At 36.1% G+C, this 23,964-nt stretch overlaps 1 protein-coding gene across 1 annotated transcript in view; it reads right to left on the bottom strand.

Annotated features, from left to right (window-relative positions):
- LOC150081560 (uncharacterized) overlaps positions 1-23,964 on the bottom strand; it is a 710,435-nt gene that overhangs the window by 431,476 nt on the left and 254,995 nt on the right. The window contains exon 10 of the mRNA XM_090380128.1: positions 23,201-23,383. Within this exon, the coding sequence (XP_090236254.1) occupies positions 23,201-23,383 (183 nt within the window). The remainder of the gene's footprint in view (positions 1-23,200; positions 23,384-23,964) is intronic.

Below are 23,964 nucleotides of genomic sequence, written 5' to 3'. Positions count from 1 at the left end.
TAATATCAAGATTGAGATCGTTGTCAAGTCATTTAAGAAGTGTGGCATTTGAAATTCCATAGATGGAACTGAGGATGAGGCAATATATGAAGACAGTGATTCGTCATCAGACACAGATGAGGACAAGCTAATGGATGGGAGTTTTAATAGTGATGAGGAGTTGTATGAATTTTATGTTTGTTTGTTTGTTATTTGGTTTTTAGGAGCATTAGCAACTAAGGCCATATTACTCCGAGGATATGCGGTGGTCATACCCTGACCTTTCTGCATCATCCATATTTGGTGGTCACGGGCTCGAACCCCGGTCTAATCGAGAAGCGTGTGCTACACACTGCTGCTCCTGCCCACCTGGCTATGGAGGCGCCCATGAATTTTATGATGAATAAAACTTGAGTTCAATAACTTTATGTAATACATTTTTTTTTCAAATTTTGGGCCCCAAAATTAAGGTGCATCTTATACATGGGAGCATCTTATACATGAGGAAATAAGGTAATTTGAAACTTAATGTTTGATTTTTCATTTTATTTTTACCTTATTTATCGAGTTGTTCGACTTGCTACTGTGTTAACTTTATGTATTTTATGTTCTTTTTATGTTCCATAAAGTGAGCTTTATATGTTACATAAAGTTCTTTTTATGTTATCTTTTGATGTTATATAGAGTGAACATTTTATGTTCACTTTGTGTATTTATTTATTTATTTATTATGTACATGGAACTTTTACATGGATAGACAAAAATTACCTAACATGCTACACGGGCAGAGTAGAATAAACTGGACCCCAGGAGCCTATGCTCTGTATGGCTCCTCGTTACACTCTACTATTCCTAAACATACACATATCACACACACACCTCGCAGAGCAACCAGCATCAAATGCTCCCAGCCTAGCCAACACCGGGATAACAGATTCCCATTCCACCAAATTCAACAAATGTAACTGCCTTATCTACCCATACATGCACACAAATCATATTACCCACAATAACAATGAACCCATTTTCTGAAAGAATAGCAATGTGATATACCTCATCACCGTACATGTAATGCAAAATACGTTAGACAAACCGGCAACAAACTGCATCTAAGGGCACCTCCGTAGCCAGGTGGAAAGGAGCAGCAGTGTGTAGCACACTGCTTCTTGATTAGACCGGGGTTTGAGCCCGTCACCACCAAATACGGAGGATGCGGAAAGGTCAGGGAATGACCATCGCATATCCCCGGAGCAATACGGCCTAGTTGCTAATGCTCCTAAAAACGAAATAACAAATAGCATCTAAGGCTTAACCTTCATAACTACAAAAACAGAAAAAACCCGGGCAAACAAGAATACAAAATAGAATATAAACATTTCCAGAAACATTGCTTCTCTAATATCTACATCTCAATCTTAGCCCATACACCTGACCCCGCTTTGCGAAACAGACAGGAAGAAATGTTTATGCTAAAACTTAAAACACTGTACCCTTATGGACTAAATAACAAATTTAGCCATAGTATCATTACCAGCTCTACAGAAAAACTCTGTATTTATGATAAATTTCAAATGGTCAAATGTACAAGCAAGCCATGACCACATAAAAAAATGCAAGTCAAGAAATCATAATTCTAACAACCACAAACTAAGTAGCTTTACCCAGATTGTAACCACTTGGACCAATAATGACATAGAAGTGCAGCAGTTACATAACCTGCTCTTCAGTACAAAACACAGCATATTAAAGGCACTATTTAAATTCGTCAATAGTTTCAAATTCAACAACAGACACCTATTCCATCTGCTATCTGACATCTGTAAATCCACAAATAATAATATTAATAAGGAGGATTCTACCATTATATTAAAATTTCAGAACACCGCTATGGATCATATCAACATAAACCGATGTATTAATTCACACACTGATCTACTCCCAGTGAGTTGCCAAAACATCCAAATAAAAGCCAGATACAGATATGATAAACCTTTCAGCCTTCTTGCCTGCAATTACAAATCCCTTGCTACTAACATGGACAAAGTAAAATTAGACATTGACACATGCATTTGCCACAAGGCAGAAATACAGCAGTATGTTAATCCCCACCACAGGCATATTATAACTGGTAACCTGGAGATTATACCATACCAGGAACTGAGAAACATTCTTTCCTATGGATACAAATTCAGGTTGTTTAAAAAAACCAGCCTAACTACATTCAAAAAAACACTTATATTATGACCTCCTCAACTACTGCTTCATGCTTGCCTATAAAAATAACACACCCATTGAAGCTTTCTGCATGTGGATAAACACTGTATTATTAAATCTAATAAATAATTAGAAAACCTTACCTCCCCACGGAGCCCCACTAACCACTATCAACTGCAACATCGCCACAATTAAAAAACAGTGATCAGAGATACATGGCCAATTTATTATCACCCCTGTAGACAAAGCCGCTTTTATAAGCGGCTTTGTCTATGCCGTCATATGTAAAGCATTTTACTTTCACACTTTAAATAACGAACTCAATTCTAGTAACACATACGAGCCCGTAACAAACAATAGCAACATCATAACCAAAAAGCTATTAGCCATCACAAAAAAAACTAAAACTCAGTATTAATAATTACAGTTTTCCATACCTATACTGAATACCAAAGTTCCATAAGAACCCTATAGGCTTCAGATTCATTACCTCTTGCAAGAACAGCTATGCATACAAACATGGAAAAACCTTAGAGCAACTACTGAAACCTATCATTAACATCTTACCCAACAGTAAGATAATCAATAACAATACCCCTATTATAAATGCCTTATACACTAACAATATATTCCATATACAAATCTTCGACTTCAACAGCCTATTTACTAGAATAGACCAAACCAATTTGAAGATCGCCTTAAACAACCTGTATAATATATACAAACACAATATACACTGCAAACCTATACATTGGAAGAATCTGCTCAATTTATGCATCTCTAACAACTACATTTTCGATGGAAAAGCAGTTTACCAGCAAACCACAGGTACCCCCATGGGCAGCCCAGCAAGCTGCATCATTGCCAACCTTTATTTATACTGGTACGAAACATCATTACCTCCTGATATCGTCATATTCAGATATATTGATGATTTATTCGTAGCAAATTGCCCCAACTTCATACAAGGCCACACACATATATACCCGATGGAGCTCGCACTAGAAAAAACAAATGATAACAACAAATCTGCTAACTACCTGGATTTGGATATAGACCTCAACAAATCCTACCCCACCATCAATATATATAATAAGCAATGCGCCTTTAACTTTAATATCTTCAGCTACATGCACTGGCATTCGAATATATCCAAGAAAGTGCATGCCAACATCATCTTATCACAAATCATCAGAATAGCCACGATATGCAATAACAAACAACTGACAGTGAGTAACATCAGAAACCTTTACAACAAACTTCTAAACAACCAGTTTCCGGCAGCCTACTCAAATTACCACTTCAAAAAAACTCTCAGTATAATTATATATAAAAAAATTGATCACATGTACCATAGATATCGATAACATCATGGCTAACTGATATTCCATAATTGCTAGGCTTGTACATATGTACAGTTAATACTCCCAGCCTCTTTGAGGTCTTACAGCATAGAAAACTTGTACCCCTCCCCCCCATTTGGCTATCTTTAGGAGTATTCTTTTACCTTTCATATATTATTTTATTTATCTGCTTTTATATTTTTTATAAATACCACACAAACTCCTGAAGGATGCTCACAGAAGATGTTCAGGGTCCTACTATAGGAACAGGTATAGCAACCCCGAACTGCCCTAGCCCCATCTTTTTACCTCCTTCAGTACTCTTTACGCTTTCCTACTCCCTACATTTTTATTTCTTGTGAGCCATTAGTTTACCGAATGCAATACCCGAGATGCTGCTTTCTTACTTTAAAACACTTTCCTCACCTATAAAGTTCAGCGACTATATTCCGCTACTTTTCCAGTCAGTTATTCCTTCAGTCTATTAACCTTACCTATTTATCATTAACCCTATCTTTAAACTTATAACATATTTGGTTAAATTAATTTAAACCCTACCTATTTATCAGTTAATTTGATTTATACTACTTATCAAACTATTTTATTTATTTGTATACAACTCCCAACCTGTAATACATGGGTTAACCAGCCCAACATAATTAATTAATTAATTTATATTTATTTTTTTAAAGTTAAAGACTTTCCCGATTCCGTACACCAGGGGTCACTAGCACATACCATACACTGCAGCACACCTTCAGACTAAACATTTATTTCTCCACAACTGCACAGATCGCTACGACCCCATGTAACTTACCCCATCTCTTGCTTTTCATTCTTTTTATTCTGGGTATTATTTTTACTCTGGTTATTATTTTATTTCATTTTATATTATTTTAATTTTAGATTCTGGTTATTATTTTAATCTTTACTTCCAGCCTCTTTTGGATCAGCCATGTAATATATGCACAGCACTATCACCATCAAAATTAACTTTAAACATTTATTTATTTTATCTGACTTTAACTTACTTAAACTGATTTTATTTTATTTTAACTTATTAAATCTGACTTTATTTAACCTGACCTTAACTTATATAAACCTACCTAAACTTATATAAATCTACTTAAAACAATTTCACCTGTACCACCTGTGGTATATATATATTTCATGTCAGAAACAGGGGCAATACCCACTTATTGCCGTTTCCTCCTTTGATTTAGGCGGCTGGTCCCTGAAAAAGTCCCAGAGATCACAGGACCAACAGCACTAAGTTATTCTTATTATTATTAATATTTTTATTCTTATATATTTTTATTTTATTAATTCTTACTATTATCTCAGCTCCCTTATTTGTTCACCGTGATAGCAATCACTGTTCTGTTCGCCCTTTGTTCTCTATAACTAGTGTTACTAGTAATGTAAAGTTAGCACATTGCCCTTCACGAATACTAACTTATGTAGCCATTATGGTCATTGGGTACTTTCTGCATATAGCAGCATCCCAGGTCCATAATCCATAATAATTATTATTCTTTTTATTAATAACATTTTAAACTGTTACTTCCTGTAATACAGATATATATATATATATATATATATATATATATATATATAAAGATTATAAAGATATTAATAATATCTTAAACTGCTGCTTCCTTTAAAGCATATACATATATATATAGTGAATAGCTATTGAGGTTTTGATTGAGGTTATGATATTGTGTCCGCAAGAGTGTCTTTAAAAATAAAAGTATAGTAATAAAAATTTAATATTTTGTTAATAAACAATTTATTATTTATTAACAAAATTTATTACGGGTTCAAGGAGGGGTTCAAGCTCCCATGGGATTTTTTGGGGGGGGGGGTTCAAGCTCCCATGGGATTCAAGTGGAGGTAACCTGGCTTTTTTTCACCATTAGGGCATATTATTGAACAAGAAAATAAAAATACAGTCATAAAAAAATTTATTTTTTTATGAATGTATTTCTAAATATGACTGTGATTCTAAAGAAAAAAGGTTAGGTTACCCCTCACTTCAGGAGGAGTTCAAGCTCCCGTGGGATTCAAGTGGAGGTAACCTGACCTCTTTTCACCATTATGGAAAGCGTTCATTACGGCAAGTTTCTATTAGTGCTTCTGAGTGCTACTAAAGTGTACTAAACCGATGTTATCGTGTGTTGTGTTCACACCAATCAGCACATCGTTTGCCGTGCCTACCTGTCAATCAATATATCATTCTCGAGTTTGCTCCACACCGATAGCACCTACCATCTGTTTACCAAGCGAGCAGCGCTAGAGCTATCAGGAAACTAATTTTCCACATAAGTTATCCAAATTTCTCGTCATTCTTGTGTTGGCTTTCTTTACCTTCGCCAACATATTTAATAATTTTCTATATTAAGAGTTTTTGGGTTTTTTTTGGGTGTGTTCAAGGGGTGGTGATGTGCATTCCATAACCTCTCCTACCCAAATGTCAACCTCACCTTCTTGGGGCGAACTGACCCGTTTCCACAGACGAGGCTCTGGCAACCGAGTCACAGCGGTATAACTGTCCCATCACATACAGAGGAAATGCTGCACCTGAAGTCTGTCTAGAGGCTATAAGGTGGCAGCCCCACCACTAGACTTACCCCGCAAAAGGCTGGTAACCTATCCGGGGGACATTCTAAATACTCGAAATAAGCTCAAGGGAAAAAACTGGACAGATCTCAAGGGTAACGACTTAGGCAATGGATATAGGACTACAATTAAGGAACTTAAAGTAGCAACTTGGAATGTTAGGGGAATAAATCACAAATTAGATGAAATGACCATGGAACTAAAAAATAGAAATATTGACATAGCAGTCATTACCGAAACAAAAAAGAACAAAGGATCCAAAGAAATAGGTAACTTCATAATGATATACTCCGGCGTACCAAGTGAAATGTGGGCATCATCGGGAGTTGCTGTTATAATAAAGAAAGAATGGGAAAACAAAATACTAGACTACTCTTGGTTATCACCCAGAATATTGAAATTAACACTAAAAATTCTATCTTATACAGTAACAATCATTGGCATCTGCGCAGCAGTAGAAGGCAACATTGATGAAACCACAGAATTTTATGACGAATTACAACTGATCACAGACCAAACTAACAAAAAAGAGTATCTCATACTTGCAGGAGATTTTAATGCAAGGGTTGGTGCTCAATCGGTAGAAAATGTATAGGATCAGAAGGCGAAACCGGGGTCAACAATAATGGAAGATGCCTGATAGACTTCTGCATTTTTAATAAACTTAAAATTACAAATACTTTTTTCAGACACAAGAATATCCATATATTCACATGGGAAGCAAGAAACACAAGGTCTATAACAGATTATATTATCATAAACGAAAATTTAAATGACAAAATTAGAGACACTAGAGCATTCAGAGGCAGTGAAATTGACAGTGATCACTACCTAGTAGAAAGCACTTTCAAAATAAAAAGAAATTATCTTAATAAAAAGAAGAAAATACTAACAAAAACTACTAAGAAATTAAAAATACATTTGTTGGAAGACGAAAGCATAAATTCCTGGATGAAAGTCAATTGAAAGATAAACTCAAATCAGATGAAAGTGATAATGTTGAGGAAATCTGGTCAAACATGAAAAAATCAATTCTGGGAGCTGAAGAAATCAATGCTGAAGAAAGTCTTGGATATAAACGTATAAAAAATAAAAACTGGCTAAGAACTTGGAATGAAGAATTGAAACAAACAATCAATGGGAAAAAAAAAGACCTATAAACTGTTTGTACAAACTAAAGCCTACATCTACACATAAAATATAAAAAGCTTAGAGCAGAAGTCAGAAAACTAACCAGAAGAATCCGACGAGATGACTGGGATAAATTTGTTAAATCTTTAGAACGTGATATCACGGGCACACAGAGAAGAGGTTTTATAATTTTGAAATTACAACTAGACACAAATGATCAAATAAAAACCAACTCCATCTCCCAAGCAGAATGGAAGCAACACTATTCCAAACTATGGTATAACCCAGGCACTAGAGAATTGGAAGATGAATCTGTGATAACCAAAGATGAAGAAAATGTAACAATGGAAAAACTAGAGTTAATATTACAAAAATCAAAAAAGCCCAGGCATAGACAATTTGAATGTAGAACTATTTAAATATGGGAGCACCTTACTAAAAAATGCACTACTAAAATTATTTAACATCATATGGCATAAGCAACAGACACCCAAAGATTGGGAAACAGGAATAGTAATCAATTTACAAAAAAAGGCTCCAGAAATAAACTTAACAACTACAGAGGGATAACACTGCTGTCAATTGCTGCAAAGCTATACTCTAATATACTAAAGAATAAACTTAATAAATACAGTGAACATTTCTTAGAAGGTGAACAATGTGGGTTCAGAAAAGGGAGAAGCACAATAGATGCCATTTTCTCACTACAGAAAATTTTGAAGAAAAGAAGAGAATTCAATCTACCAAATTTCTGCTCTTTATTGATTATGAAAAAGCATATGACAATGTAAACCGGGAAAAACTTTGGCAGATTCTACGCGAAGAAAATATTCCAACCCAACTCCAGAAAGTGATCCAAAGCCTATATAAAAACTCAAAAGTCTGTATAAAATATTCTAATGGCCAACTATCAGACCCAAATAACACCAATAAAAGAGTGAAACAAGGATGTGGACTATCACCAAATTTATTTAATATCTACATCAATAAAATTCTTAAAGAATGGAAACAAACAATTAACAATGGAACAATGGAATACAGTTGAACAACAGGAATAAAATCCAAACTATATTATATGCTGATGATCAAGTTATAATTGCAAAATCCGAAGAAGAACTACAGATAGCAGCAAATGACCTTAATAAAATAGGTAAAAAGTACAAGATGAAAATCTCCACCTCAAAAACAAAATCAATGGGATTATGTGGAAAAAACATACAAAGAGTCAAAATTGATGATAAAATAATAGAACAAATATCTGACTTCGCCTATTTGGGAAATTTAATATCAAATGAAGGGAAAGACATCCACATTAAACTACAAAAATATAATAAAATGAATGGAACGATTAAACGCCACTTCGGAAAACAAATGACAACTGAAACAAAATTACGACTGCACAACATCACTTCAAAACCAGCCCTCTTCTACAGCTGTGAGACTTGGGTCATAAATAAGAAAGATGCACACAAACTAGAAGCAGCACAAATGAGATTTTTAAGACCATTATTAGGCTTTACAAGACTAGATCACCAAAGAAATATAGATATCCGCAAGAAATTAAGAATAGATAACATAGTAAATGACATAAAACGGTATCAGGAAAAATGGATCAGCCACGTAGAAAGAATGAACCCAGACCGGATCCCAAAATTAGACTAACTACAAACCTACAGGAAAGAGAGATGTCGGTTGACCAAGACAACAATGGCGAGATCAAGACCACCTCCAAGAGCTACAAGGGAACAGGTCTTAAAAGACATAAGCCAGACCAAGTTCATGATGATGATGATCAAGAGTTGTTTGATTTGCTTTTAGTCCCCGTAATGAAAATTAATACATTTTCACAGTTTGAACAATATTGGGCGGGATGGGATGGGGCGAGATTTTTAAGTTAGTTGAAAGGGGCACGAATTCAAAACAGTTGAGAAACACTGATCTAAATCTTTCTAGAACAACATACCTTGATTAAAGTTGATGACTACCCTGAATGCCTTTATATAATCAACAAATTTTGATATTAAACCATCAATATCATTGTTTACTTTTGATATTAAACCATCAATATCTGTAAACATCTTAAAACACGTTGATAACATCGATCTATACTTCATACTATGGTCTATGATTCAAGGTTCTGCTAAACCTGGTCTTGAAGCCGCTGGGGAGGAAGCAGTGTTAAATGTATGTGCCCGCTATTAGCAAGATAGTTTGTTATTGTTATTTGGTTTTTAGGAGCATTAGCAACTAAGGCCATATTGCTCTGGGATATGCGGTGGTCATTCCCTGAATGACCTTTCCGCATCCTCCGTATTTGGTGGTGACGGGCTCGAACCCCGGTCTAATCAAGAAGCATGTGCTACGCACTGCTGCTCCTTCCCACCTGGCTACGGAGGCGCCCAATTAGCAAGATAGATTTCTGCTATTAGACCGCTCAGGTTCAAACCCATAGGTAATCCAAAAATCTGTTTGTATATAGTTCCTTTAAAAGCAAAATAATTTGGTTCAAGTAGAAGCTTCATTTATTGAAAAATTTCTTTTTTGGGTAATTTAGTGTGATTTATCACGATGGTATCATTGTTTATGAATTCCCAAACTACATCGAGAGTGTAGTCTACATTTACATTAGTGTACAAGGAAGTGACATCTAACAAAAATAATTTCTCATTACCGACAAGCTTGACATACTGTACTATTAAATAGTGTCATGGTTTTTTATACCAAATTTTATCATCTGTCGAAATGGTTTTATGATGTTATATAAGTGTGCAGCTAAGTGCAAAAAAGATGAATTTTTGTATAATACAATAGGTGCATATGGGAAAACCAGGTCTGTATGAAGTTTAACTTGTCTGAAAAGTACAAGAATATTATAAATCCTAGCTTTCAGCTCTTTTACCTAGGCCACAGAAATAAAATCACTCTTAAGGTATGCACAGTTAGGGTTTTGTTATATTGGTTTACTAAAAAATGTAACTACCATCAGGGGTAAAGGGAAGGGTTTTCATAAAGGTGACTACAGTGATCTCAGACAGTTTTTAAATTCTATACAGTGGGATCAACTGATGATGTTTAAAACAGCAAATTCTAAATGGGAAGCCTTCAAGGAATTAATCTTGGAAGCTACTAGGCTTTTCATACCAACTAAGAAATACTGTTCAAGGTTTGGGCCTAATTGGATGTCAGATGAAATTATGAGACTTCTGGCAGAGAAGAAAAATGCATGGGATGCATTAAAATTATCACTAGACACAGATGCCTATGGTAGATATAAGCTAGTCTGTAATCAAGTCACAAAAGACATTTAGGCAAGCAAAGGCAGAGTACAAGAAATTTTTGGCAAAGGATGCAAAGAAAAACAGTAAAGACTTCTTTACTTTATAGGAAAGATGTTGAGCTACTAGAACCAAGTACAGAGAAGGGCAATGAGATTAGTGAGTGGAATAAAGGGTTGCTGTTACCAAGATAGGCTGAAGTTTTGAAAATTACAGCTTCTGCAGACTAAGCACCTGAGAGGTGATCTGACTGAGGTGTATAAGGCCTAGAATGGTTTGAGCAAGCTCAATGCTGATGGGATTCTTCCTCTTGCTCAGATTTCGCACCTAAGGGTAAAATTCAAATTGAGGAAAGACAGTTGTAAAATAGATGTGCAGAAATTTTCCTTTGGCCAACAGGTGGTTGATTGCTAGAATAAGCTTCCATCTATCATTGTGTGTGTGTTGACAGCTTAAATAAATTCAAGGCTGAACTAGACAAACTTTCGGAGTGAATGAATGGGTGAAATGGAAAGTTTTTTTTTTTTTTTTTTTTTTTTGGTTGATTCTATATAAGCTTGCTTTCTTTCTTGCATCATATACCTCTACTAATGCTAACCTAATGGAGATCTTCAATTGTCCTCGATCTCAGAGCATTAAATGAAGTCACTAGAACAATTGACTTCCCACTAAACAATACTGAATAAATTTTTATATGTCTGCATGGTACAAAAACCTTTCAAAGCTTAATTTAAATAACAGCTAAATACATGTGACCCTCATATAACACGGTAGTTTGGTTTCTACAAAATCTCATGTAATGTGAAATCGTGTTATATGGGAATAAGAACCAATATAAAAATGGGGGTTTACGTTCCAGAAACTAACAAAAATATACCGTTTTTTTTTTTTTTATAACTATCAGAAACTTAATTTTTATAGTAGTAATAACTTAATATTTTAACTTTATTTTTATAATAGTAGTAACTTAAATAGTAATAACTGAAAACCGTCTTACCTTACAAACTGTGATACTCATATGTCAGATAATGTACGTTCATTTAATTTTCTTCCTCTTCATCGCTGCTAAGCACAATCTCTTCTGCAGCATCTCGATTTCATGTACCTTCTGTTAAAAGTTACGAACTCCATGCTTCAAAGTCACAATTTTTTATGGTCTCAAACAAGCACAAGTTCAATAGCACAAAACCTAACAAAGGGATCTCCCAACAAAATACAGTAGACCCTAGCTTTAAAGATATAAAACACAAATTTAAGTTTATTACCTTACCAATTAACAAAGTTAAATGATGTGTGAAAATCGGAAGAATATTTTCCAGTTAGCAAAATAAAAATAAATTTATGCTTACGTGCATAGCTTAATTAATACATACTGTAATATGTAAATACAAACTAACTGATATTTCTGTTCACCAACTTTTTTTTTTTATTGGTAGTAGTAGTGGCATGTGATGCAAGAAAGCAAATGTATGAGCTTATGCAGCATCAGCCAAAAAAAAAAAAATCACACCATTCCCTCCAAATGCCTGTCCAGTTCCTCCTTAAATTTATTCAGCCTATCAACTTCCACAATGACAGATGGAAGTTTGTTCCAGCAATTAACCACCCGCTGGCTAAAGGCAAATTTCCGCACATCTATTCTACATGTGTCCTTTCTTAATTTGAATTTATGCCCCCTTAGGTTCGTAATCTGAACAAGTGGAAGGATCCCATCAGAATTCAGCGTGCTGAACCCATTCAAGGCCTTATACACCTCAATCAGATCACCGCGCTGGTGCCTAGTCTCCAGCCACTGAAATTTGCAGAACTTAAGCCTCTCTTGATAAGAGGATCCCTTCATTCCCCTCACCAATCTTGTTGCCCTTCTCTGTACATGCTCAAGTAAATCTACATCCTTCCTAAAATGAGGCCTCCAGACCTGTACGCAGTACTCAAGGCGTGGCCTGACCACTGCCTTATACAGAGGGATAATCACCTCCTTTTCCCTGCTAGCAAAATTCCTATATATCACTGACAAAACCCCATGACCTGCCCTGGCAGCCTGTCTGCATTGCTCAGAAAACTTCATATCTGCCTGCACAATTACTCCCAGGTCTTTTTCATTTTCTACCACCTTAAGTGTAGTACCACACAGTTGGTACGTTTCTCTGGGGTTACTTCCAACCATATGCAGTACTTTGCATTTTTCAAGGTTAAACTTCAGTTGCCACTTCTTAGCCCATCTGCCAAGAAGTGGCAACTGAAGTTTAACCTTGACAAATGCAAAGTACTGCATTTTTTGGTTGTAAAATTTAAAACGGTAAAAATGATAAGCAATTAATAACAAAGAACACGGCATGCACAAGTGAGATACGGAGTACTGAGTTTCTGAAAATTTATGTTTTTTATATGATTTAATATTTCATGGAAGGGAAAACACATTTCACCATAATAACGTGAAACCCCACAGAATTCCAGCTATCAGTACTATAGCAAATGCAAAAAGATAGTTTACTACACGTTTATAATTGATTGCATTATAAAAGCAATTAATAACAAAGAACACGGCACGCACAAGTGAGATACGGAGTAATGAGTTTTTGAAAATTTGTTTTTTATATCATTGAATATTTCATGGAAGGGAAAACATTTCACCATAATAACGTGAAAACCAGCTATCGAATTCCAGCTAACGGTACTTTGGCAAATGCAAAAAGATTGAGTTTACTACACGTTTATAATTGATTGCATTAACAGAAAAAGACCAATAAACTGGAAACTGCAAATTGTTTTTATTGTTTTATGGTAGTGACCTCCAGAAATGTGCTTTAGAAAAATATCACACAGTCGATAACAACTAGAGAATCAACAGCGGGGATTCACTAAAAGGAATGGAAACATTGAAAATTACATCTAACATAACAGCAGGGTTTTCCCAGCACAAAAGCTCAAAAATACCATGTTATGCGATTTTTTCCGCAATTCTCAAACTGCATTAGAGCAAAACTGTGTTGTGCAAGGATTACCGCAATTTATCAATCCTGTTAGACGAAACCATGTTGTAGAAGTACCTTGTTATACGGGGTTTGTCTGTACTCCTCAGAGAAGTTGACAAAAAATATTTTTCTTTCAGTAAGTTGTAGTCAAATATTGCTAAAATTGTATGCCACACGGAGCTCAAAGCTTTCAGTGCCTTATGAATAAGAGTTATGAAAGGATTGCTTGGTGAAAGAATAGTCTGCTTCCAAGATAATCTACTTGAATATTTTAAGTCTTTGGAAAAACACAAACGGCTTTTGGGAGAGTGTTCAACAGGTTAGCTCACACAAACCTTAGACTCAAATGTTCAAAATGTTCTTTGTTTCTTACAAAAGTATACGATTTAGGACATCAGGTGAGTGAAAATGGCATAAGCCCATTTCAGAACAATACTGAGGCAATCATAAGCTCCTTGCCTCTCAAGAACATTAAACAAGCTAGGAGTTTCTCCGGAGTGATAAATTTCTATCATCAGTTTATTCCCAACTGGTCTAAAATAATATTACCTATCATGGATTTAAGGAGGAAAGCAGTAGAATTTGTTTGGGTCAAAGCACAAGATAGAGCTTCTAAGTTGCTGGAAGAAAAAATGACAACAGCACTGTTCTAATCCATCCTCAACTAGATAAACCTTATTTCATCTCAACTGATGCCTCTAGAAAAGCAGTAGCAGCTGTGATATATCAAAAAGTCAACAATAATCTAAAACCTGTTGCTTATCTCAGCAAAAGGCTTAATTCTGCAGAGCAATATTATTCTACAATTGAAAGGGAAGCTCTAACTTTGTTATTTATCTTGAGAAAATTAAACATTTATTAAGCAATCAACCAATATTCATCTGTTCAAATCATCAATCTCATATTTCTTAATCAAATGAGAGGCAAAAATATAAGAATCCTAAAATGAGCCTTAGAAAGAAAGGTGACAGGGATTTCAAGGACTACTGGGAGTTATCATGGAACAAGTAAATATATGAGCTGTGTTAGGGTAACTAAGAGAAAAAACAGATTCATGTATACCTGCATGTACACCAATGCTAGGAGCATAGTAAATATATCTGAATTTGAAGTACTGGTCAAGTCATCAAATTCAGACATTGTTGCAATATCAGAGAAGGGGTGTCATTCAGATAAAAGGGTTGCAGAATTTGAATAAGGGGATTGCACTGTGTACAAAAAGAAGAGACTGGATAAGAGGGGGAGAAGTGTTATGCTTAGTTAAAAAGCACATAAAATTTGCAGCAGTACATCCAATTGACATGGGCCAATGGAATATTGCATCAGTTTGGCATGACACAAGCATCAGGAAAGGAGGAATTTGTGATATAGGCATCATGACTCTGAGAAACACAACGAACAACTGTACAAAGAAATAGAGTGGGTCATTAAATAAGAATGTCTTATAACGGAGTGCAACTTGTGGGCTGGTCACTCACACACAAGATCTTTTGTGGTTTTTTTGGATGGCTGTTTTATACAGCAGAATGTTAGAGAGGTAACAAGAGATAGCAATACAGGCAACCCTTGTATAACACGGTACTTCCACAACATGGTTTCGGTCTAAATTGATTGATAAATTACGTGCAGCAATCCTCGCACAACACGGTTTCGCTCTAATACAGTTTGAGAATTTCGGTAAACCTCGCATAACAGGATATTTTTGAACTTTTGTGCGGGGAAAACCCTGCTATTATCTTGGATGTAATTTTTCAACATTTCCACTCTTTTTGAATCCCCACTGTTGACTCGCTGGTCTAAAAAAAAACTTATTGAGAAATCCCTGTATTTTATTTTGTTAGGAAATTCCCGTGTTATGTTCTGTGCTATTGAACTTGTGAAAAAAATCTAGATTTCAAAGTTTTATTACTATTGGATAGCACACCAGGCCATCCAAAAGATTTAAGTCATCAAAATTTTGAAGTTATGTTCCTACCACCACAGTTGTACTAGGTTAATACAACTTCTTTCATTCAGTTATAAGATCAAGGCATTATATCCACCCATAAAATACATTACTTCAGAAAATCGTTACAATGGATTTTGGAAAAAATTAATTCCAAATTTATTGAAGTAATGGAGGCATGGAAACATTTCTCAATTGTGAACTGTATCAGAATCACAGCTTTATTACTGAAAGAAGTAAAACCGTCACGTTAAATGCGCATGGAAAAATGTATGGCCAGAGTCAGTTAATTCAGGAAATATGGTGAAACTGGCAGAAAAGGGAATTGGTGCGATAGTGGAACTTGCTACGTCGGAAGGAGGGGAAGGTTTTGATAATATGACTACTGAAGCCCTCATGGGTAGCACAGTTGATAGAATCGCCCTCCTCCCCACACTGGCTGGAAAAGTCCTGAGTTTGAATCCTGTTGATGAAGGGAAGAATGTTTATGGTCTTTTTCATAACATGGTTGAGTTAGCCAGGCTCAGGCGAGGGTAGCGTGGTTTTTCTCCCGGAAACTTGGGTTTTTCATCCAGAAAAACAGAAAATCGACCTCTGGACACACGCAATTTATAGAATATACACAGAGTAACATGGCCTTCATCGCCAATGTTCCTAAAAAAATTAAAAAAGGTATGATTACTAAAGACGTTCAAAAATTATTGGCAGAAGAAGAGACCGACATAGCGGATTTGATGGAAATGGCATCGGAGGTAAAATCAAATCAATTCAGATGATGACATTGCAGATGAAAATTCTAAACTTCTTCCAAATTTTACACTAAAAAGCATAGGGGAAGGCATAAAGTTAGCCGAGCAATTAGAATCTTATTTTTTGAATGAAGATTCTTGAATGAAAGGAGCCCAAAGTTCAAAAGAAAGCTTCAAAAATGCTTAGTTCCATACGATTAAATTCACAAAGGTTTATCAAGCAAAAGCAAACAAATTCAGATTACTGATTTTTTAAAGAGAGCAGAAGATACATGAAATCTAGAATGGTGTATTTTTGTTAGCTTTTGGAATGAACCCACTTTTTTGTACTTTTGCTTAGTCCTATATAACACGGTTTCGCACAACACAACATTTTATCGGAACCTAATAACCGTGTTATATGAGGGTTACCTGTACTCTTAATCCAATTATCAGCAGTAATTATTCATTCATTAAGACTCTGCAGGTAAAAGAACCACTAGGTGGCAGTGATCACAGTGTAATGATGTTGGATTTACTTAAATATGTAACTATCATCAAGGGTAACCGGGAAGGATTTTTGCTTTTATAAAGGTGACTACAGTGGTTTCAGACAGTTTCTAAATTCTATACAGTGGGACCAACTGATGATGTTACCACCAACAAATTCTAAATGGGAAGCATTCAAGGAATTAATTATAGATGCTACTAGGCTCTTCATACCAACTAAGAAATACTGTTCAAGAATATAGGCCTAAATAGATGTCAGATGAACTAATGAGAATCATGGCAAAGAAGAAAACTGCACAGGATGTTGTTATTTGGTTTTTAGGAGCATTAGCAACTAAGGCCATATTGCTCCAGGGAATGCGGTGTCATTCCCTGACCTTTCCACATCCTCCATATTTGGTGGTCATGGGCTCGAACCCCGGTCTAATCAAGAAGTGTGTGCTACACACTGCTGCTCCTGCCCACCTGGCTATGGAGGCACTGCACAGGATGTATATAAATTATCAGGCAACACAGAAGACTACAGTAGATATAAACTAGTCTGTAATAAAGTCACAAATGAGGTTAGATAAGCGAAGGTAGATTATGAGAAATCTTTGGCAAAGGATACAAAGAAAAACAGCAATGTCTTCCTTACTTAGGTAAATACAAGAAGGAAGGGTGAGAACCAAATTGGTCCAGTTCATATCGATGAGTCAATGGTTGATGATCTGCTCAGGTTGCTCACAAACTGAATGAGTATTTTGCATTATTCAAACATGATCAATATTTTTAGGGAAGGGGATGTCAGAAGTTTATCAAAATCTAACAGGAAGTTAAATAATTTTGTAATATCTGAGAGGAAAGTGGAAGAGAAATGTTGAAATTAAACATATGGTGGATATGATGTATCCAATTATATTAAGGGTGGCAGCAAAGGAAGTAAGCAAATCCCTAGTCATAATTATGAGAGCATTCTTAGATTCAGAGGGAGAGGGGAGGTTCTGTGAATTGGAGATGTGCAAATGTACCCTCAATTCACAAAGGGGATCAGACAGTGACACAACTAATTACAGACCTGTTAGTTTAACTTCTGTTCCAAGGAAGGTATTGAAGTCACTGGTTAAAGAAGTAATGTGCTTATCTCAGCAAAATTACAGACAAGATTACAGTTATAGTTAAGACACAGAAAGGGTTTGTTAAGGGGAAATCTTGTCTGACTAATTTGATTGGATACTACAATATAGTCAAAAAGGAACTGGATGAAACTTGGATTTCAGGAACACTTTTGATACTGTTGAACATAAAAGACTGTTGACAAATTGGAGCAGTGTAGCATTAACGGCAAGTTGCTGCTATGGATAAAGGGATGATTGAGTGGGAGAAGACAGCTATTGGTAATCAATGTACACTAATTTTCGTGGATTAATGTTATTAGTGGAGTCACCTAGGGTTCAAGTGTTGCGTTCATTGCTGTTTTCTATATTTAGCAATGATGTTAATAAAGGCATATCAAACTTAATATCCAAGTTTGCAGATGTACAAAGTTAGCAGGGTGATTAATGACAGGAATAATGGTATGCTGCTCCAACGGGATCTAGAAAAATTATTCAAATGGACTAATAAATGGCACTTGAAGTTCAACATTGATAAATGAGAAGTACTGCAAATGGGTAACAGTAACCCCAGAATAATGTACTAACTGTGTGATACTACAGTCAGTGTAGTGGAAAATGAAAAAGACTTGGGGGTAATTGTGCTGTCAGATATGAAGTTTTCAGAGCAATGCAGACAGGCCGCTAGAACAGCTCATGGGGTTTTGTCAGATGGGCTGAGAGGTAGCAACTGAAGTTTAACATTGACAAATATAAAGTACTGCATATGGGTAGCAGTAACCCCAGAGTAACGTATCAACTGTGTGGTACTACACTCAGGGTAGTAAAGAATGAAAAAGACATGGGGATAATTGTGCAGTGAGATATGAAGTTTTCTGAGAAGTGCGAACAGTCTGCAAGAGTAGCTCAAGGGCTCTTGTCAATGATATACAGGAATTTTGCTACCAGGTATGAGGAGATGATTATGACTTTGTACAAGGCAATAGTGAGGCCACACATTGAGTACTGCATACAGGTCTGAGGCCTCGTTTTCAGAAAGATGTAGAGCTACTTGAATGAGTACAGAAATGGACAACGAGATTGATGGGGGGAACAAAGGGGTGCTCTTACCAAGAAATGCTTCAGTTCTGCAAATTTCAGCATCTGGAGACTAGACATGGGAGATGATATGATTAAAGTGTTTAAGGATGTCAATGGACTGAGCAAGCTCAGTGCTAATGGGATTCTTACTTTTGCACAGACTATATACACACAAGGGGGCATAAATTCAAACTGAGAAAGGATAGTTGCAGAATAAATATGAGGAAGTTTGCCTTTAGCCAGCAGATGGTTGAATGCTGGAACAAACCTTCATTTGTTGTTTCAGAAGTTGATAGCTTAAATAAATTCAGGGAAGAATTAGACAAACTAATTCTTGCATGAATTTATGAACACAGATAGGTGAAATAGGAAGTGTTGGGGTTTGTTTTTTTTATATTTGATGCTGTATAAGCTTCCTTTCTTGCATCATTTGCCACTACTAACACTCGAAACTCACAGAATTAGCTCTTCCATATTTAATCCTTCTACTACAGTTCTCTGGAACAAAATTCCTTCATGTGGAGTTTCAAAAATTCAATATAGAGAGATTTACATCTAATTTCACCAAGCATCAGTTTAAAGCTGTCTTCTCAGCTTTAAACTGATATACAGTAGCAGGCAATAGTACTAATAAATTTTGTGTTTGGCATTTTCATAAAAAAAAATTGGCACTTCTTTTTGGGATAGACTTGATCCAGATTACAAGGTCCCAAATTCGAATGGGGAGGGGGGGGGCTCAATTCCAGAAAGCAAGAATTGGGTAGCTCAGAATTAATGTCCAAGTTAAAAGCAAGCCTGTAGAAGCAAGTCTTTCCTATTAACAGGAGAGACTGCTTCTACAGGGATGGGATACACTTAAATAGAAAGGGTGCAAGAATATTTGCTGATGCTCTCGAGGCAGTGTTAGGTGGGTCGGAAAACTGCTAACTTGGGGAATACAAGGACTAATAGATTAACAGTAACCACTGGCAGAGGTGAAAGTGATTCTTGCACTGCTTCTATTGGAATGAGCAGCAGTCTGGAAAACAAGATGAAGGCTATTTCAGAGACTGCTGGGAGTCATTGCGATACACGTAAACACATGGGTTGTGTTAGGATAGCTAAGAATAGGAACAGGTGCATGTATACTTGCGTGTACACCAATGCTAGGAGTTTGGTAAATAAATTTGATGAATTTGAGGTATTGCTCAAACCATCAAAGGCAGATATTGTTGGGATATCAGAGACGTGGTGTCACACAGATATAAGGAATGCAGGACCCGAATTTGGGGAGTACAATGTGTACAGAAAGGATAGACAGGATAGGAAGGGAGGAGGGGTTATGCTATTAGTTAAGAAACACATAAAATCCACGGACGTGAAGCCAGTCGATATCGCTGGACAGTGCAGTGCAGTGTCGAGTCAGTTTCGTGTGACATAAGCATTGGGAGATCAAAATTGAGAGTAGGAGTGTGCTATAGGCCTAATGACTCTGATGAGTATAATAAAAAACTGTACAGGGAAATAGAGTGGGCCAGTAAATCAGAGAATCTTATAATGAGGGATTTTAATTTCCCAGATATTGACTGGAATTTGTGGGTTGGTCACTCACACACTAGCAAGGCTATTGTGGATTTATTGGATGATTGTTTTCTACATCAGCATGTTTGGAAGGCAACTAGAGGGAGTAATACTCTTGATTTGATTATCAGTAGTGATTCTTCATGCATTAAGAATCTGCAGATAAAAGAACCACTATGTGGCAGTGATCACAGTGTGCTGAAGTGGGATTTACTCAAAGAGGTAATTACCATCAGGGGTAAAAGGAACGGTTTTTGCTTTCGTAATGGCGACTACGATGGTCTGAGACAGTATTTAAATTCTATACAATGGGACCAACAGCAAATTCAAAATGGGAAGCATTCAAAGAATTTATCTTGGAAGTTACTAGGCTTTACATGCCAACTAAAAAATATTGTTCAAGGCTTAGGCTTAAATGGATGTCAGATGAACTAAGGAGACATGTGCAGAGAAGAAAAATGCATGGGATACATATAAATTAACACATGACACAGAAGCCTATGATAGATATAAGCTGATCTGTAACCAAGTTACAAAGGAGTTTAGGCAGGTGAAAGCAGATTACGAGAAATCTTTGGCAAAGGATGCAAAGAAAAACAGCAAAGAGTTCTTTAGTTATGTAAACTCTAGAAGGAAGGGGATGAATCATATTGGTCCACTTGATATTGATGGTTCAACTGTTGATGATCCTGCTCAGGTAGCTAACAAACTAAATGAATATTTTGAATCAACATTCACACATGAGGACTTATTCAGTGCGGGGAATGCCAGAGGTGTTTTCAACTCTGGAAGTAAGCTAGATAATCTTGTAATAACTGAGAGTAAAGTGGAGGAGAAATTGTTGAAGATAAACACAAGAAAGGCACCTGGGGAGGATGGGATCTATCCAGTTATATTAAAGGAGGCAGCAAAGGAAGTAAGCAAACCCTTAGCCATAATTATGACAGCTTCCTTGGACTCAGGGGAGGTACCCATAGACTGGAGATCTGCAAATGTGACCCCAATTCACAAAGGAGGGTGAAAGGCTGACACAAATAATTATAGGCCTGTGAGTTTAACTTCTGTTCCAAGAAAATTAATGGAGGCACTGGTTAAAGAAGTACTGCAGGATCATCAAGACAAGACTTCAATTATAGCTCAAACACAGCATGGGTTTGTTAAGGGAAAGTCTTGCCTGACCAATTTGATTGGATACTATGATGTAGTCACAAAATAACTGGATGCAGGGAATAACTTTGATATTATATACTTGGATCTTAGAAAGGCTTTTGATACTGTTGCACATGGAAGACTGCTGCACAAATTGGAGCAGTGTGGCATTGGAAGCAAATTGCTGCTATGGATAAAGGGGTGGTTGAGGGGGAGAAGACAGAGAGTGGTAATCAATGGACACAGCTCATTGCGGACTAATGTTATTAGTGGAGTCCCTAAGGGTTCAGCGTTGGGTCCATTATTGTTTTCTGTATTTATAAATGATATTGATGATGGTATATCAAGCTTAATGTCCAATTTCGCACGCGATACAAAGGTTGGAAGGGTTGTTAAGGACATTATGCTGCTGCAACAGAATCTGGAAAGGTTGAGCAGATGGGCTGAGAGGTGGGAAATTAAGTTTAACATTGACAAATGTAAAGTACTGCGTATGGGAAGCAATAACCCCAGAGTAATGTATCAACTGTGTGGTTCTACACTGACAGAGGCAGAGAATGAAAATTACGGGGGGGAATTGTGCAGGCAGACATGAAATTTTCTGAGCGGTGCAGACAGTCTTCAAGAGTAGCCCACGGTGTCTTGTCAATGATATACAGGAATTTTTCTAGACACGATAAGGAAGTGATTATCCCCTTGTATAAGGCAATGGTCAGGCCACACCTTGAGTAATGTATACAGGTCTGGAGGACTCATTTTAAGAAGGATGTAGAGCTGTTGGAATGAGCACAGAGAAGGGCAATGAGATTAGTGAATGGAACAAAGAGTTGCTCTTACGAAGAAAGGCTTAAGTTTTGCAAATTACAGTGTCTGGAGACTAAGCACCAGTGAGGTGATCTGACAGAGGTGTATAAAGCCTTGAATGGTTTGAGCATGCTCAATGCTGATGGGATTCTTCCTCTTGCTCAGAATAATCGCCTGAGAGGGCATAAATTCAAATTGAGGAAAGACAGATGTAAGATAGATGTGTGGAAGTTTGCCTTTAGCCAGCGGGTAGTTGGTTGGTGGAACAGACTTCCATCCCTTGTTGTGGAAGTTGATAGCCCTAAATAAATACCTGTCCAGCTCAGCCCTGAATAAATTTAAGGCTGAGCTGGACAGGTATTTCGAACAAACGGAGTGAAATGGAAGTGGTTTTTTTTTTTTTTTTTTTTGGCTGATGCTGCATAAGCTTGCTTTCTTGCATCATATGCCTCTACTAATACTAATGCTAATTAATTAATGCATCTGAGCTCCCTGTACTCTAAGACTAGTCTTGTCCGCTGACCTTAACACTCACTAATAATTAGAGATATGGTTAATGACTATTTTAGACCAAATGAGAGAGATATGCTATCTACAATGTGAAATGTTACCAAACATCACAAAATGGTCTTGCATCAAGAATATGGTTTCATGAAAAATTAAACCAAGTTCTTAACTCATTTCTCTTGCTTATAAAAGAGAAATATGTATTTTTTTGTTGCTCTGTGTAATTTAATCTCTAAATGTAAAATTTAAGAATACAAAAAAGTATAATAAAAACTGTGACTCACCTGGGTAAATATTTGGAACACTATTTTCAAAGTATGCTAAACTGGGCCATTTGGTAATTCCATATGATTCAGCTATTGTTACACTTTCACTTTTGACAATTGGAATGTTGTGATCATCTGCTTCATCATCAATGTGTTCAAGTTCACTTAATACTTTCCGACTAGTATCACTTTCGCTATTATCTGAAACATGTTAAAATAATTTAAAAAATCAGTGTAAAAAAATAAATGCAATTCACATAAAAGTAAAAACAAACATAATCAATATGAAATTTCTAATGTAGCAGTTAACTTAAATTTTGTGAAATGACATGTTTAAAACAAGTCACCATGAGTTTTTTAGCTAATTTTTTTTCTGTAATAAGTTTAATAAAAAAAAAGAAGGTTAGCTACAAAAAAATCTTTTATCTATGGCTAAAAGATAAATTTGACCTATTTCCAGTTAAAGTTTAACCTTAGAATTTATATTTTGTCAGAGCTAGTTGATCAACTAGCAGTGATCAACTTTATAGTGACAACTATAAAGTTGATCAACTTTATAGTGACAAACACAGTCTTTTTAAAGACTGTGTTTGTCACTATAAAGCAGTCATACCAAAAATTTAAATATAAAAAGTCTGCTTTGATTATACAGGGTGGCCACTGAAAGACTGAAGGGTTTGAAAAAGTCATAACTTGTTCATTTTTATCTTTTTTATTTTCTTTTTTTACAGGTTATAGAGCATCCCTTGGAGATTAAAATGACTACGTGTGATGTCCAGCAA

This window comes from Mastigoproctus giganteus, chromosome 8, assembly GCF_048544385.1.
Source record: "Mastigoproctus giganteus isolate SK-2022 chromosome 8, ASM4854438v1, whole genome shotgun sequence".
Taxonomy (NCBI): domain Eukaryota; kingdom Metazoa; phylum Arthropoda; class Arachnida; order Uropygi; family Thelyphonidae; genus Mastigoproctus; species Mastigoproctus giganteus.
The sequence above is the reverse complement of the archived record's forward strand: the minus strand, read 5'-3'. Positions and strand labels throughout refer to the sequence as shown.